Source organism: Uloborus diversus, chromosome 9, assembly GCF_026930045.1.
Source record: "Uloborus diversus isolate 005 chromosome 9, Udiv.v.3.1, whole genome shotgun sequence".
Taxonomy (NCBI): domain Eukaryota; kingdom Metazoa; phylum Arthropoda; class Arachnida; order Araneae; family Uloboridae; genus Uloborus; species Uloborus diversus.
Window position 1 is genome coordinate 18,813,746 of NC_072739.1, and position 18,371 is coordinate 18,832,116.

The following is an 18,371-nucleotide window of genomic DNA, read 5'->3' on the forward strand; positions in this document are numbered from 1 at the left end:
CTCTGGTTGCCATAATCGGGCTGTCGGTATATTGCATGTAAATAATAAGCCTATGTCAGATATGTTTGGGAAAATACGTCGTTCACAATTTTATTCCGAAGCAAATTCATGCCGGTTACGAAGAAGTGTGAATCATTTATTAATCTGTATTCTTCGAGACACACTTTGCAATAATCGGTAGAAACCAAGGGTTGATTCAGGGGAGGGTCAAAGGGTCAACTGACCCCCTGTGGCATGAATCTGATTATGATAATTATTAAACTTCACTTTTTTAGATTAGGAAAAATAGTACATGAAATCAATGATAACTCTTTTTTTTTATTGGCTCTATAAGGTATTTTTTCTCAGCACGTTACAACTGAAAAGGTTGACTGGTATTGTTTACTGGGCTATTGCTATTTTGAGATTTTTGTTTATTTTCAAAAGAACAATATATTCAAAGCTTACGGTAACGTGTCCAGCTTATTTGCCTAAAGAAATATGATTTTTGATGAATATGCGAGGGAATATGAGACATGGCGCAGTTAGCGCCATTGATAAATTTAAGGGGAGGGGGGAGGTAATTTGAAAGAGTTTCTTATTGGGGGGGGGGGGAGCTCTGTAGCATATGAGGCGGTGTGCCATCTCCCGGGGGATAGGCACCCGTGCTTAACTGATACTTTTTTATGTTGAGGTCGCTAGACATTGAAACTTAACCCCCCTTACGAAAATTTCTGGATCCGACCCTGGTAGAAACTATCAGCGAAGAATAAGCGACTCACTTTTGAGTGAGGGTCCGTCCCTCCTCCATGGTGGATCTCCATGGACTGTGAACTCCTGGAGTTTGAGGAAGCTGATGGTGAGTCTGATGATGGAGGCTTTGTCCAGCTGGGTCGTGATCGCACCCGGAAGCGGAAGCATCTTCGCCAACTCGTAGAACTCGTAGTTCTCCTTCCCCCGTCGGGAGCGGGCCGCATCCCGAGATTTCTCTTTCCTCATCTCCAGGATGCTGTAAAACAAAGAAAACACCGGTTTAAAATTTGAGGTAGGCGAACACCCTAAATATTTTTTTCTTCAATGTTTATTGCACCTTTCTAAAACTTTATACGATTATTGAATATGACATAAATAACACATTTTGACTCCAACTTTCCTTCCAATTAGGGAAAAATTAAGTAAAAACAGGTTTTATTGGTAAAAGTTTGAAAATTTCCCCGGAAAATCGTGCTTTTTGCCCCTAAGTTTAGTTGCTCATTATTACAAAACGACACATTGTATGGACATTAACTTTTCGAGGTTTATATCGCAGTAATATGTTTAATTACCATTTTTGCGAAGTTTCAAATCTTTAGAGTAAATGGTGTGGTTATGAGAAAATCAAGGGGAAAAAAAGTTCATTTCAGTTATAAGCAGTGCATTTGAGTTTAATAAACTTCTTCGAGTTTTCTCAATAATTCTTTGATTTTAAAAACAATTTTGGATTTAGAAAGAACACTGAGGCTCTATAATTTTTTCAAAATCTCAAAATCAATTTTTTGTCGAAAATTAGGGGGTTTACGTACCTTCACATACTCAAGGTTTACACGAAGACTTTATGAACGTGTTTCGGGGTTTCAAGGAACCACCTTTTCACTACAAAGAATTGTGAGCTTTTGGATGTAAAGGAGGACTTTACTTGGACTTTCGCATGACCTTACATTAAAAAGCTTACGCTTCTTTACATTAAAAAGGGGTTCCTTGAACCCCAGAAGCACATGGCCGTAACCTGTTGCTAATTTGTGTTTCATTAATGTTGTTTACTACTGTTATAGTAGACATTAGCTTGATATCATGCTACATGTCCAGATGACGTCATTGACATTTGACACGACGTCATCCGAGTCGATTGGGATGAAAGAATGCTCACTTCTATTTCCGTTCAAAAAAAAAAAAAAAAAAAAAAAATAATTCGTATTTTGGAATTTTAAAGAAATAAATCTATTTTTTGATCAAAGGTAAACAGGTTGCGAATTTAATCACTGCATTATGGAATGTATAAAACAAAAGTTCATTTGAAAACGCCGAAAGAAATTTAGAGGTATTCATAAGTTATAAATTTCAAACATGTACGATTTCCTGGAGATATATGTTGTGTAAAATTTGTTCTCAAAATGCAAGGGAAAAAATAGGTTTCCTGATAAAATCCAATCAGTTGTTGAAATGATGATCTTAATTCGTTGTTTAAAAGAAAACATTAAGCAACAGAAATATAGGGGAGAGTGGGCCAAAGCGGGTAGGCCTTCGTATGCCCTCCAGCATAGTGTGTTGGTAAAAGTGACGATGAATACGTATGTCGCGTTTACCTGAACACCCCCGAGTTATTATAAGTCCCAGCGAAGCACCAGTGAAGTGGCATGGCTCAACCAGGCTTAAAATAATAAAAAAAAAAGATGCATTAAAAGAAAACAAAAATGAAGTTTTGTAACTTGTGATTGGTCCAACTATTTTTTTTAATTGTCAATAATATTAACTTATTCTGGCACTATCCACCTATAAACTACGATGGTCATTCCGTTTCTTTTAATTATTAATTTTAGGTTATAATTATTCAAGTAAAAAGGATGCCTTTGGGCACGGCGGGTGTAGGATTCAATCATATATTTATTTAAAATTTGTTCACTCGTGTGCTGACTTGGATTTTCTCTTTCAATATAAGTATAACTTTAAAAAGTTATTTTTTAGGATGGCAATTAATTAGTCTATTAATTAACTCAGTTCTTCTTTATGTTTTATAAACAAATGTACTGACTTTAAACTGGATAAGTACAACTGCTTTATATTTTATAATATAATGGCAGGTAGCTAGTCAACTATTTTAATCATTTATAACTTTATATTTGGTTGGCAAACGTACCAAACCACAATTAGGTAAGCTTACCCGGTTTGGGCTCAATGGTAGGGCAAAGCGGGTTTTTAACATGTTTGTTAAGTTTGATAATAAATAAATATGTTGGGTTTGAAATAATACAAAAATCACTATTTTGAAGTTCAAGAACCTTGCTAGGAAGTAAAACTGAAATTATTGCGATTAAAATCCAAAAACTACAATTTTCGAGCGTTCTTCGAAAACCTACCCGCTTTGGGCCACCCTCCCTTATAGTATCTTTAAACTACCTTTTTTATTTGGAAACATAGTCATAGTATGAAGTGATAATATTTCTGATTTTGTGCCTGACTCTGCCTATGCAACTATGAAGTTTACTTCTCTGCATTATATTTATCGTTTAAAATTACTACTAACTTCAATATTCAAGCTTCTCTTTCTTGTTTTCGGCAGATTATGGAACAGATTTCCAAAAGATAGGCACAATAATGAAACATACACACTCAAAGATAAACGTAGTTTTTAGGAACACACTTTCCAAGCTAGACCAAATTTTAGACCAATGGAGTTCAAGAGAGACTAAAAGAAAGGCAAAAATACACTGTAAAAACGATTCAGTAACGTTTCTGGAAATTAATGGGCTGCTGATATGCCCAATTACTGCCAGTAACATAGCTTCCAAAACCAGGAACGTTTTCTGCTAAAAATCAGTAACCTCCCTGAAATTAGTTTAGAATCTTTCTGAAGAATATTGAGACCTAACCGGTAAAAGCCAGTTTAGAGCCTTCAAGGAAAATTCGGTAGTTATGGTACAATTAATTGATTGGAATTTTCCAGACTTACTAAGTAAGCTCAAGAAGCATCAATGCAAGCATTAATGCCAGCGCGCTAGGGCGGAAGTGCAAGTAAGATTCCGAATCACCCTAGCATGCACTTCTTGCTTTGCAAAGTTGCAGGTACAGCTAGGCTAGAGACATATTCGCTGTCACTGGGAGCTTAGTCATCCTGGATAGCCATAATCGGTATGAAGACGATACACTTGATAAATACACTCAGTTAATTTCCAAACTGGTAGCTAAATATATTTTTTACTCCAGTAAGTAATCTGCATTCGTGCAATTTGAAGCAATTCAGGAAACTTTTTAACAAATATGCTTGATTTTACGGGGAAATAGGTGAAAACCCGGGAAATCAAGCAATGTTCCACGGATAGAATCAGTAACGTTTCGGAATTTTTTTACAGTATAGGGATACCTTTTTTTTAAACATTTTGACATTGTTTATTTTGAAATGTGTACTTTAAATAAAATGATGGTAGACATTTTCGTAATCGAAATCCATGTTTATTTCTTGATGTATTTTTACGTTGAAAATGCAAAGAGAAAATACAGATGGACAGAAATATTACGACATCAAAACTATCGGGTTCAAGCTGGGAGGCAAACCTTCAAAAGCTGCTTTTCATTGATTTCTATTTACTCTCAGAAGGGAAAAAAAGAGGAAAAAAACCTCTTTTCACAAAAAGCTGACTCCTCTATTTTAGCAGAAAAACGTGCTCCGAATACTTTCAGGACGAGAAAATGCATCTCTTTTTTTTCAATGGTTTATCTCCCTTTTTTTTTAACACCACGGGACGGTTTTTCTTCCCTGTGAAGCTATTGGGGAAAACTTCGGTTGGCTATTGTAAGCATCGATGCAAAGGTGTTATATATCGATTATTGTATCGAAATTTAAACAAAGACTGATGGCGAAATCATACTTCTTTGACGCTGCATTGACACATGCTTAAATGGGGGAAGTTTTGCAGATTAATTTTGAGCCGCAATTTCTCTATTTTAAACTTCCCCGTTCATGTTTTAATAGTTTGATTTTATTGTTGGTATAAAATGGAAGAAAAAATTCTAAGTATTGCATACAAACTCAAAGTAGTGTTACTCCAATTATCCGAACTCCTCTTATCCAAATTGAGGATTTTCTGGATCGCTTTCTGAACTTTAGAAAATAAATTAAGACGGAAAGTATTTCGATTTGCAAAATAATGTTCGTGTCTGCGCGCTGTTCCCTGTGCGAAACTAGTCAAACTGTTTACTTAGAACGAGATGTTCAGCAAGTAGCACTAAAAGCATTTTAATTACGGTACGTACATACTGTATTAATGTACAGCACTTGTTAGTACGCTTAACACGTAAAATGTTGCCTTTTCATATGATAAGTGAAAAGCTCTTTTTCTATAAAAATAATTTTTTTCCCCATTTCCAAAATATTTTCAATTAATTAATTAAAATGAACCCTTTTGTGAAGTAAATATATTTATCTTAATTTTTGATTATCCGAATGGGGTCTCGGCCCAATTGATTCAGATAATTGGAGTGCAACCGTAAGGAATGATGATGATTATTATTTTTATTATATCCAACTGAAATAAGTTGTTAACTTGGTTTTAAGCTATCCGTATTTTATAACTTTGACCGCGGTTAGAAGTGACACGCAAAATAAACTATAGCAGTAAAAGTGATGCAACTTTAATGCAGAAAAAAATAATGTCTAAATGCTTAAAAGCTCCCACTTTATACTTCATAACATTCCTATTATTTATAATAGTGCACAAATGACACACAAAATAAACTATTTTAGTAAAAGTAGATTACTTTAATGCAGAAAAATAAAATGTTTAAAGACTCTCTCTTTGTACTTCCCAACCGTTTGACCCATTTGGTATAAATAACGGTGTCCACGTGGTAACGTTCAGTTTGTTCTCTTACGACTTTTTTGTTGTATGATGAGTTTTCTGCACTGATGAAGAGGGTCCATTGGAGCTTTGAAATAGCTAAAATAAAATGATAAAATTCTTGCAATTAACGTTTCAAACATTACATGAAGCCTGGTTATGTTTCGTGCAGTATTTATTTATTTAAAATTTTTCGTGTTTCGACTTTAAATATTTAATACAGTTTGCCAGGGGCACGTGGGCAGAGTAAAATAGTTCATTTCATTCATTTAGTCGTTCATTTATTGTTTCTTTTACATATACTTTGATCTTTTCCATCGATTATTCATTCATTAATTCATTTACATATGCATTGATTTTTTTCCCTCGATTATTCATTCATTAATTCATTTATATATCCATTCATTTATGCTTTCCTTTATTTCTTCATCATTCACTAATTTACTCAACCACTCATTTTAAAATCCGTTAATTCATTTGCATATCCATCCATTTATGATTTCCCTTATTTCTTCGTCATTCACTAATTTACTCAACCACTCATTTCATAATTTATTATATTTATTTACTTACATACTTTTCCATTAATTGTTTTATTTATTAGTTCATTTACATATCCATTGATCTATCAATACGCTTATTCATTCATTAATTCATTTACACATTAAATCTTACATTTTATCTACACATTTTTTCAATTAATTATGCATTCACTTAATCATTCATCATTCACTAGTTTATTCACACATATATTTAACTATTAATAGGGTTGTTTCCTTCGGTCAAAAGTACTACTTTTAGTCACTAAAATTGATAGAATAAGCAAAAAAAAAAAAAAAAAAACATGGAGCCGGAATTTTTTTTTTCGAAGAGTTCTTTTTTTGCTTTATTTCTTTTAAATGTCCGATTTTGGAAATAAGGCGTGGTCTTTAAAACGTCGCAAGTGATGTACTTTGGCGTGCTACACTATTGGTATGCTAAATGTTTGCAATTTGCTGTCAACCGCGTTGCCAGGACATGATAAACTGTGCTGCGCGCTGATGACATCAGTGAATGACATTTCATCACTTGTGATGTCACGTAAAAAATGAATTTCAATCTGCGCATCGATAAAAAAAAATACTACAAAATATTAAACTTCGTCTAATTATTTTTAAAATGATTAAATCTCATGTTTTTAAGCATGCTGTTTCATAAAAAATACTTTTAAAATTTCGGAAACAACACAGTTAATTTATTCATCTACGTATTCATTCATGTTTCATTTATTCATTCATCCATTCATTTATTTATTCACTCAAAGCACATAATTTCTAACTATCAAATTAAAAATATTTCATTAGGAAAATATTTTAATTAGCATTTGTCTCCATCTATGGGAAAAGTGATAATTTCTCTTTTTCATTGAAAACGACGAAATAGCATTTCAACAAAATTTCTATTACAAAATGCGTTGCTCTCTCTTTATGCAAAGCAATTTTAAAAATAAATTTATAGTTTTCTCATTGCAAAAAAAAAAAAAAAAAAAAAAAAAAAAATTAACATTTCATTGTAAAAAAATAACAAAAAACGAAAAACATTTTAACACACTTTCTATTAGAAAATACGTTGGTCTCGCTTTATTCACAGCAATTTAAGAAATAAATTTCTAGTTTTTTCATCGTAAAAAAATAACGAAAAAAAAACATTTCATTGTAAAAAGACAACGAAAAATGAAAAATAACATTTCAACACAATTTCTATTAGAAAATACATTGTTCTCTCTTTATGCACAGCAATTTTAAAATTGAAGTTCTAATTTTTTTCATTGTAAAAAAAGATAACGAGAAATAAGTTTTCACTGTAAAAAAATAACAAAAAACGAAAAATAACGTTTCATCACAATTTCTATTAGAAAATACGTTGTTCTCTCTTCATGCACAGCAATTTTAAAAATAAATTTCTATTTTTTCTTAATAAAAAAAAAAATAACGAAATAACATTTCATTGTAAAAAAAAAAAAAAAAGACGAAAAATAACATTTTAACACATTTTTTATTAGAAAATACGTTGTTCTCGCTTTATGCACAGCAATTAAAAAAATAAATTTCTAGTTTTTTCATTGTAACAAATATTACGAGAAACAACATTGCAAAAAAAAAAAACCTTTCAACACAATTTCTATTAGAAAACACGTTCTCTTTTTATGCACAGTAATTTAAAAAATAAATTTCTAGTTTTTTTTCATTGTAAATAAAAAATAAAAATTACATTTCACTGTAACAAAATAACAAAAATAACATTTCATTGTAACAAAATAACAAAAAACGAAAAACATTTCAACACACTTTCTATTAGAAAATACGTTGGTCTCGCTTTATGCACAGCAATTCTAAAATTAAAGTTCTAGTTTTTTTCATTGTAAAAAAAAATAACGAGAAACAAGATTTCACAGTAAAAAAATAACAAAAAAACGAAAAAAAAAACGTTTCATCACAATTTCTATTATAAAATACGTTGTTCTCTCTTCATGCAAAGCAATTTTAAAAATAAATTTCTCTTTTTTTCTTAGTAAAAAAAAAAAAAAAAAACGAAAAATAACATTTTAACACAATTTTTATTAGAAAATACGTTGTTCTCGCTTTATGCACAGCAATTAAAAAAAAATAAATTTCTAGTTTTTTCATTGTAACAAAAATTACAAGAAACAACATTTCATTGCAAAAAAAAAAAAAAAAATTACAAAAAACAAAAATAACCTTTTAACACAATTTCTATTAGAAAACACGTTGTTCTCTTTTTATGCACAGTAATTTAAAAAATAAATTTCTAGTTTTTTTCATTGTGAAGAAAAAATAACAAAAATTACATTTCACTGTAACAAAGTAACAAAAATCACATTTCATTGTAACAAAATAACAAAAAGACATTTCAGAAAAATAACATTTCAACACCATTTCTATCAGAAAACACGTTGTTCTCTCACTATGCACAGAAGTTTTAAAAATAAATTTCTAGTTTTTTCATGATAAAAAAAATAACAAAAAATAACATTTCATTGTAAAAAAAAAAATAAATAAATAAAGAACAGAAAACAAAAAAATAACTTTTCAACACAATTTCTATTAGAAAATACCTTTATGCATATTAATTTAAAAATAAATTTCCTGTTTTTTCATTGTAAAAAAATGCGACTGAACTTAACTATTTCACATTGCCCCACATTCCCGCACAATATCGACTTTCTGTTTCGTTGTTATCATTTGTGGACTGTCTTTCCCACAATACCAATATTCAGTCCGTGCACGTTCCAAATGGGGGTGAAAAAAGAACACCCCTCGACCGTTGTTGAGAAATCTAAGCAAAATAGAAAGAAATTTGCGCTCTACTCCAAGCACGAGTGCACAATAGTGAAAAATGATTATTTCTTTTGTTTTAAAAAGATTTTTTTTGTTTCAGACAAAAAAAAAAAAATTATTTTTCAAGAAATATAAACTTGTTTTGTTCCGTTAAAATTTTAGTACCAAACAAGACAATTTATTTATTTATTTAAAAATATTGCACAGGGGATACGGTTGAACTTTGAACTGGAGAACAAATCAGCGGTTCAAGACGGGGTATGTCTTTGAATCTCCTCTGATGCCACTAATCACAAGACAGTTAAAATTTAAAAAAAAAAAAAGAAAGAAAGAGAAATATATGCCCCCCCCCCCCAAAAAAAAAGATAGATAGGAAAAAATTAGGCTCATAAAAGGCTAAAACATCTTGCTTTTAGATTTTCATCATTCAAATTTATATAAAATGAAGTAATGTAAATTGTGCTGAAAAAAAAGAAGTGTTTTTCTTCAATAAATCTTTAATTCTAAAGTTGTATTTGATGCAAAATATTATACATAAATTCTGTTTAAAAATGTAGATGAGTGTTGAAAGGCAGGAGACAGCTGCATTTCTGTAGAAATAAAATGTGAAAAATTATTTCCAGCTCTCGTCCAGTGGCTGAAGTAGATCAGAGTCAAGCAAGTCTAAAGCCGCCAGTTACTCCTATTTGACAAATTAGAAGAAATTTTCACATTTTTTTTCACCAAATATGCAGCTATCCCATCCTCCTAGCTATCTATCCTCCCGACTCTCTTGCACTTAAAATATTTTATACAAACTCAAATTTGAAGCAGAAAACCAGATTATTTGATGGAAAAAGTATGAATTTTTTATGTCAAGGACAAGCTTGAAACAAAATCATCTAACTGTACATTTTTAAAAAATAATCTAACCTTTTACTTAAGACTTAGAATAGCAAATTTATGAGTGAAAAAAAAAAGATGATATAAGCACATATTTTGCTAAAAAATATAAAAATATCTTGATTAGTTAAACCTTATAATGTTAAAAGCATATTTGAAACAAGATAATTTAAATGTACATTTTTATGAAAAGTATAAAGAGTTTCCTAAAATAAAAATGTTTTGTCTTAAACTCATATTTGAAGCTAGACTCTCTAAACGTACATTTCGCTACAAAAAAAGTATTTTGCTTAATTAAAGGGATTAATACCAAACAAATGTATTGGACAAAGCTTTCTTCATATATATATTTCAAAAAAAGTTTTAAGGAAAAGGCTTTTAATTATGTTTTTTGTTTGATTACTTGTTTTTCTGATGTATTGATTTTGAGTATGGAGATTTTAAGAGCAATATAACTCTAGTCGTTTCGTTGCAAAGGTTTATGCAAACAATAATAGATACAAAATACTGCAGTATAATTTAATGAGAAAAAATATGCTTTTTCTAATTTGCTAAAATTTCATCCTTATTGTCTTTGTGGACAATTACACCGCACTATTTACTTCTAGTTTTCCTTACCCCGAAGAACATTTAAAAGCACCCTACAGCAACAAAGAAATCGAAAAAAAAAGAAAAGAAAAATCCCCTCCTTGCACATTCGGTTTAACTGGTCACCAAAATTTCGTTAAGGCCAGGTCAATAATGCATTCTGACATTATTGACCTGATTTATCCCATCCTCCTAACTATCTATCCTTCCGTCTCTCTTGCACTTAAAATATTTTATACAAACTCAAATTTGAAGCAGAAATCCTAATTTTTTTTTTGGAAAAAGTATGAATTTTTTATGTCAAGGACATGCTTGAAACAAAATCATCTAACTGTACATTTTTAAAGAATAATCTAACCTTTTACTTAAGACTTAGAATAGCAAATTTATGAGTGAAAAAAAAAAGATGATATAAGCACATATTTTGCTAAAAAATATAAAAATATCTTGATTAGTTAAACCTTATAATGTTAAAAGCATATTTGAAACAAGATAATTTAAATGTACATTTTTATGAAAAGTATAAAGAGTTTCCTAAAATAAAAATGTTTTGTCTTAAACTCATATTTGAAGCTAGACTCTCTAAACGTACATTTCGCTACAAAAAAAGTATTTTGCTTAATTAAAGGGATTAATACCAAACAAATGTATTGGACAAAGCTTTCTTCATATATATATTTCAAGAAAAGTTTTAAGGAAAAGGCTTTTAATTATGTTTTTTGTTTGATTACTTGTTTTTCTGATGTATTGATTTTGAGTATGGAGATTTTAAGAGCAATATAACTCTAGTCGTTTCGTTGCAAAGGTTTATGCAAACAATAATAGATACAAAATACTGCAGTATAATTTAATGAGAAAAAATATGCTTTTTCTAATTTGCTAAAATTTCATCCTTATTGTCTTTGTGGACAATTACACCGCACTATTTACTTCTAGTTTTCCTTACCCCGAAGAACATTTAAAAGCACCCTACAGTAACAAAGAAATCGAAAAAAAAAAAAAAAAAGAAAAGAAAAATCCCCTCCTTGCACATTCGGTTTAACTGGTCACCAAAATTTCGTTAAGGCCAGGTCAATAATGCATTGTGGGTCTTCCTCTTTAGAGCTGTTGCCATTCGGCGTGGTGAAAAGATGTTCTTCGTCGATTTCCTTTACAGTTGTAGTATTTTTTTCTTTCTCTTACTTTCTCTGCGCGGCACTTTAATGCTTTTTCCCTCTTTTTCACTTGAAAGACAAATAGATCCACGTGGGTTTTGTAAGAAAGCGAGAGAGGTTTTTTTTCTTCTTTGTTTTGTTTTCAGTTTTGGTAGCTTTTGCGGTGAATTTTGCTATTTTATAAGTTGAAGTTGTATTTATGCCTCTGTTCAAAGGGAAAAAAATCCGAATTACGTTTAATAGTTAAATTTCAGTATTGGAAGACCAAATTTGCGCACTGATTAATGTGCAAGTATATAGAGGTAGTTATCGCTAATTAACTTCAGGGAATATTAGACCTCCCCACTAACAAAAACTCTATTTTTTTTACACATATGAGTGTAAATGAGTGACCGAGTAGTATTTTCGTTACTTAAAACTCGAAATTTCACAGCTGTCAGCATTTATTAATTGGTTACATTTTTCCATGTCTTAGCTTTAGCGAATCTTAAGCATAGAAGCCATAAAATTGTGCAATTGAATGCAAGATGTTTGGACGTTTTTAGATATTATTTCTTCAATTACAGTACTTTGGTGAAAATAGCACAACCCGTCTAATTTTTTTAGACGCTAAGCACATGCAATTTTCAGCATAAATTTGTGAAATTGTTTCTTCTTTCCAAACTACATTTTGCAAAAGGTTTACCACTTTCAGTTTACACCAGCTAATGTCAGACTGGACCATCTGCAATCTAATTGTTTGTATACTGTGCAATTTAGTGTCTAAGTCTTTACAATTGAGGAGTTTATATTGAAAGGGAGTTAGGGGGGATTACTAAAGCGAAGTTTTACAGGAGAAGAGAGAGGGAAAAAAGGATTAAGAGTCATTAAAATAAGTGCTGAACCTGTCTCATAACTGTATTAGTATCGTAAGATATCTTTGAATATTTTGTGATCACGACAAGTTTATCATGAACCAGTCATCATTCGCGCACATCAAACCCGCGACACTTCAGTTACGAATCCAAGGTCATACCTATCAGGCTTACTACAGATCCCTTAAATGCATACAGTGAGGTTATATATATTAGCAAAACTTTCCATCCACAACCTGAATATTATAATTACACCTTACTGGAAAAAAAATTTTTTGTCAACAAATAACAAGGTAAAAAAGAACAGAAAGTTTATTTCAAAATGAACTGTTATAAAGTTTTACATTAACATTAAATTCCCCATATTTGATTTAGAAGTATATTCCCCTAAAGAAACTCATTTTATAAATTTTAACAATCAGCACTCCTTAATACAATATTTCCAGCCGAAAAACAGAATACAGTGAACCCTCGTTTATCGTGGTTAATTCGTTCCAGACTTTACCGCGATAACTGAATTTCCGCGAAGTAGGATTTTGTATTTATAAACCGTATATTTTCCTAATTGGAGCGCATAAAACTTACTTAAGACAATTTAAATAGGTTCTTAACATAGGTAGAGCCCCCTAGACATGAAACGTAGTCACCATTACATTTGCATTACTTAAAAAATTGCACAAAATATGAGAAAATGAGATACGTTAGACGTAATAGGTATCACATTGTTAATTATTTGAGAAATAAACTACACACACACACATGCAGTTCGTACACACTACTACTAATCTACGAAAATAGCTCACTTTGCTCGTTGATGAATTAATTGCCTGTTAGTGACCGTATGTGCCGCCGTTCTTCCGCTACATTTATCCTCATTTAAGGTATTACGTATACAATTTAAAAATCTAGTGCATTGTTGAACACCATTTACAATTACAGGTATAATAATACAGTGATTTATACTTTTCAGTTAGTGTTTTTAACGATTAAAATGAGATAGCGATTCCCAACGCTTTCTTCGACGATTTTATACACCCACTTCCTCAACTACAGCCCCCAGAAGAGCTTACCTTACATAAAAGACATACTTTATTATTCTTATGTAGGAAACAGTTTACACGAGCGCATAAAAAAGACTGATTACTATATTTGGAAAAAAAAAAAAACAGAAAAAACCGCGATGTAGTGAAGCCGTGAAAGTCGAAGCGCGAAGTAGCGGGGGATGACTGTATGTCTGTTGCTATATATAGCTTGATGGCTCCTGAAAATAAACAGTACACTCGTTATGCATTCCCAGTTTTTTTTTCAGCAACGAATTACCTTTCGATAGGTTAGAAATATTTTTTCATTCAACGCTGGAGAGAATCGGAGCCTGAAACATTCAGGACAACGATAAATCACAGTTCCAGTAGATATCCGGATATCCGGTATGTATTCAATGCATTAAATAATAATCCCTTGATGCAATACAATGTGTTAAATCTATATTCGAAATATTTACAGCTCTACCGTCTATCATCTAAATGTTTACAGTTATGCCGTCTATCCTTTTAATGTTTATAATTATCCTGCCAACATCGAAATATTCACAGCTACCAAGTTTACCATCTTAATTTTTAAAGCTAAACACTTATCGGTTCAATATTTACAGCTATCTAATTAACCATCTAAAAATTTAAATATTATGCTAATTATCATTTAGCTGTTTGTAATAGTTCCTTGAACTATCGAAATGCTTACAGCAAGTTCCTATATCGTCACAAAAATTTCTAAATATAACCTGAATATAAAAATTATACCTTACTACACAAAGTCAGGAAAAGCAAAAAAAGACATCAAATAAAAAGATTAAAAAGAACGAAACATTCAAAATGAACTATTGTAAAGCTTCACATTACCATTAATTCCCCCATCTTTGACCTAGACATATATCCCCCAAAAGAAACTCACCTTATAAATTTTAACAATCATCACTCCTTAATACAATATTTATTTCCAGCCGAAAAACAAAATATTTCTGTTGCTATATATAGCTTGATGGCTCCTCAAAATAAACAGTACACTCGTTATGCATTCCCATTTCTTTTCCAATAAGGAATTACCTTTCTATACGCTGAGAACCATTTTTTCCAGCCATCATTCAAGATCTTCGCGCGAAACACTCGGGGAAGCAATAATTCAAGGTTCCTATGAATATCCCGTTATGTATTCAATGCTCCTCATATTCACAATGGGCTGAAAGTTGAATGTAAAGGGAAAACAGGAATACTCCGTAGGGAAATTATGGAGATTTTCCCCTCTGTTCTGAGCATGATATATCAAAGTCAGTGTCTGTATAATAACTTCGGAGTTGTATGAGGCTCCGGGAAACAGAGAGTTAACAACATCTTGCATGTAGGGAGTTTTTTTTCTCTTCTTTTAGCAGGTTTTAATCCAATGTATAATGCAAGGATTGTATAAACATAAGGTTTCGTATTGTGTGTTTAAAATGTCTTATTCATTGGGAATTTAGTTACTTTCTGGAAAAGCATTTATCAGAATTCTATCTAAATTCTATGAAAAAGATACAGAGGTAAATTATACGAAGAAAAATGGTAACCTTAATGTGCTTCCTTAAAAGAAATTTACTATATATTTCCATATAAAATTATTTTAAAATTTATTTTTTAAAGAAAGCAGTGATGCATAAAATAAACATAATACATTGGAAAAAGGAAAAACGCTTGTTGAAATTTTAAAGTTCAAAATGACGTGAAAAAGTACTAGGGGGAAATGGGGGCACACATGAATAATTTTTTTCATTTCTTAATTTCTCAAAAAATATTATCAATTTCCCAGAGCATTTTTTTTTGAATTACTTTATGGAATTAAAAAAAAAAAATCACATGTGCCCCTATAAGGAGGAACATGTGAACAAGCCTGAGGCACATATGAACATGATTGAAAAATCCAGGATAAGCATCGTATTTCAACGGAAAACTCCTTAATATAAAACATATACGTATACGACAAAAATGCTGAACGGTTTGTAACCTATACTGTGTCAGTTTAAATTGTGCAGTAACTGTCAATAAGAAAATATTTTTTCCGAACTATATAACTCTGCTCACAGTCAAATTTTAAAGTTCCGTAGCATGTTCTAATTACTGGACCGACAGGAAAAAAACCTTATAAGAAAGACTAAGCAATACAAATAATATTTTATTATGCAAAATTTATTCTTGTTATATAGTTCGTTTAAACTTTATACATAATACGGTGATGAATTATAAAATTATTTTTAACTTCAGTTTTTATTTAAAGGAAAATATTTTGTCCTTTTTTCTCTTGTAAATATTTTTTACACTTAATTGCTGGCCAACTATTTACTAGTAACAAAATAATTAAAAATAAAACAATTATGAAACAATTAATTAATTAATTAATAATGCAATAAAAATTAACAATAAATTTACAAACTGATTACAGCAAAATAAAAAGTATAAATATTTACAACTTTTTTAACACTTATAATAACTATGCACTAATATTAATATAACAGAGAGGATATGGGAACTGTTCACATGTGCCCCTACATGTTGTATCTACAAGTGCCCGTCATTTACCTTAGAACTAATTTTCAAAAATAAAGAATTTTTAATTTCATCTAAAAATTTAAACATTGTCACAAATTTGCTTAAATGTTCATGTAATGGTTTGCATAATTAAGTTTAGCTTATTAGTTATTCTAAAATATGTTTTTACGAGTCACAATAAAATTACATACAACACTTAATAAAACAAAGAAATTGTTACCAAAGAAACACAAACTGGCTCATTGCTCTAAAAATTTGGCCAAGAAGTAGAACTGGTACTGCCATTACTAGAGAATTTTTCAATGTTTTTTGTTTGACGTTACCCTAGTAAAGCATATCATGTTCACATGTGCCCCATGCTCACATGTGCCCCCTTTTTCCCGTACCTTTTCTTTCATTTTATAAATATGCATAACAGAGTGAAATGAATGATATGGTACTGTCATTTGTGTATGTGTGATTAAATAATAAAATTCACCTTAAAAACCAAGAACGGAAAAGTCTTTAAGCTGAGTTTGTTCAAGTGAGAAAGAAAGTAAGAGTGAAACGTTTACATAATTTCTTAAAATGAAAAGAGTTTTTTTTTTTTTTTGAAAATGTATGACATGTACAAATGATCAAATGAGAGAGACATTCATTTGTTGGATTATAAAGTAATACACTAGATTAATCAAGCACGGGTGCCAACCGGGGCGTTATTTAGTAGTTTCATACCCTTTCTTCCCACCGAAACAAATACACACACAAACATTTAGCGTTGAATGTAAATATGAAATCATTACAATTTTCAGAAATAACTCATTTTTATTTATGTGGTGTAACGAGAGTTTAAGTTAGTTCATAAACGTCAAGAGATCCCTCCCCCCCCCCCCCTTAAGATTAAAAGAATGCTCGTGTGATGAACTGACTTTTCAAAATTAAACATTTCGCATTTGTTTGATCAAATATAATTTTAAATACATATATTGCGGAAACTTTTCATTATTGAAGCACTTATAGTTTATATTTTTCATACACTCTTTAATATATTCTGGCTGTCACTCCCAAAGAAGGGTGACACCCAGGGCTAACAATAATAACAATATATTTTAGACTTTAGAATATTTCTCATTAATATCCAGTTATTTGGCGAATCATGACGCGAAAAAAAGTAGCGAAATATTTTTTGAAATAAACTAGAAACCAAAACTCAGGAATATATTTTTTCTAAATACGCACAAAAAATATATAGTTCACCGAATAATAGAAAAAAAAAAGCGCAAATTTGCAAGAAGCATTTATCGATCTAAAGAGCTGTATTCGAAAAATATAAAAACATATGCCTAGCCAAACGGTGCGAATATGATCTATATTTTTACTTGCTGTTTTTGTATCAAAATGAATATTTCAGCAGCTAGCATATAGCCCCCGTCAAAACAGACGATTACAGTTTTGCTTTCTTTTTCCTGTAGACCCCCAGGGGTGGAAAAGGGGGGTTGAAGCACGTGTCAGTGGAGAGTTGACTGGGCGGACGAGGCCATTTAGCAAATGAGAACTGTCTTCGTAACCCACCCTCGATTTCACGGTTAACAGCAATAATTCTCTCAACTCCACTGGAATGGTGAGCGTGAAACTGTTATGTGAGGATCGGTTGGACTTGGGGGGAAAAAGTGTTCTCCAAAAAACAAATGTTTAATTTCATAATTTTCATTTTATAACACTTTTTTTTGCATACAGATATTTATAATTCTTTTAAAATTGTGTTTTCTTCGTAGTTTTGGATGGAGTTCTTTTTAACGAAAGTACACTAATATAAGAAAAGTGCTTGTTTTAAACAAATAGGTTTTTTTCATCGATATTCCGTTTAAGTTTTACTTTTGAATGTGTTTCTCACAATGAAGTTGTTTCTTTTAAAGTACTTTTTACAATGAAAAACACCAAATTCTATGTTTCTTCTTTAAATGAAGTGTTCTTTGTAACTTCGAAACAGGTAGATGCAACTTTTATTCTGAATTTGAGTCTTAATCACGTTTTTTCTCCATAGTTTAGGTATATAAGGACATTTGTTTAAAATCTTTGCATTCCATCCTAGTCCGTAGCCTGACATTTGAATCACGCATAAATATAAACGCTGTATCCAAATGATACCACGCTTTTGGGGGGGGGGGGGAGTGACTTAAAACTGTGACAGTTGTGACAAGGGGGAGAGTAGGGTGGTTCAAAAAAACTTTTTTCAGCTAGAGTCCAGGACACCCCATATTTTTTTAAAGATTTACTAATAGTATTATGCTGTAAAAATTTTAGCTTCTTACGCAAATTTTAAGAGGATGCTCAATGACCCCTCAATTTAACATTAGCCGTACCATAAAAAATATCAGAAATTTAGAAAAATTTAATTTCCCAAGCTGTTTTTTTTTGCAAATAATTATTT

General features: G+C 31.0%; 1 protein-coding gene across 1 annotated transcript in view; it reads right to left on the reverse strand.

Moving 5' to 3' along the window:
• The window catches only part of LOC129230733 (protein trachealess-like), a 291,372-nt gene that overhangs the window by 43,378 nt on the left and 229,623 nt on the right, over nucleotides 1-18,371 (reverse strand). Inside the window, 1 exon segment of the mRNA XM_054865154.1 lies at nucleotides 762-988. Within this exon segment, the coding sequence (XP_054721129.1) occupies nucleotides 762-988 (227 nt within the window).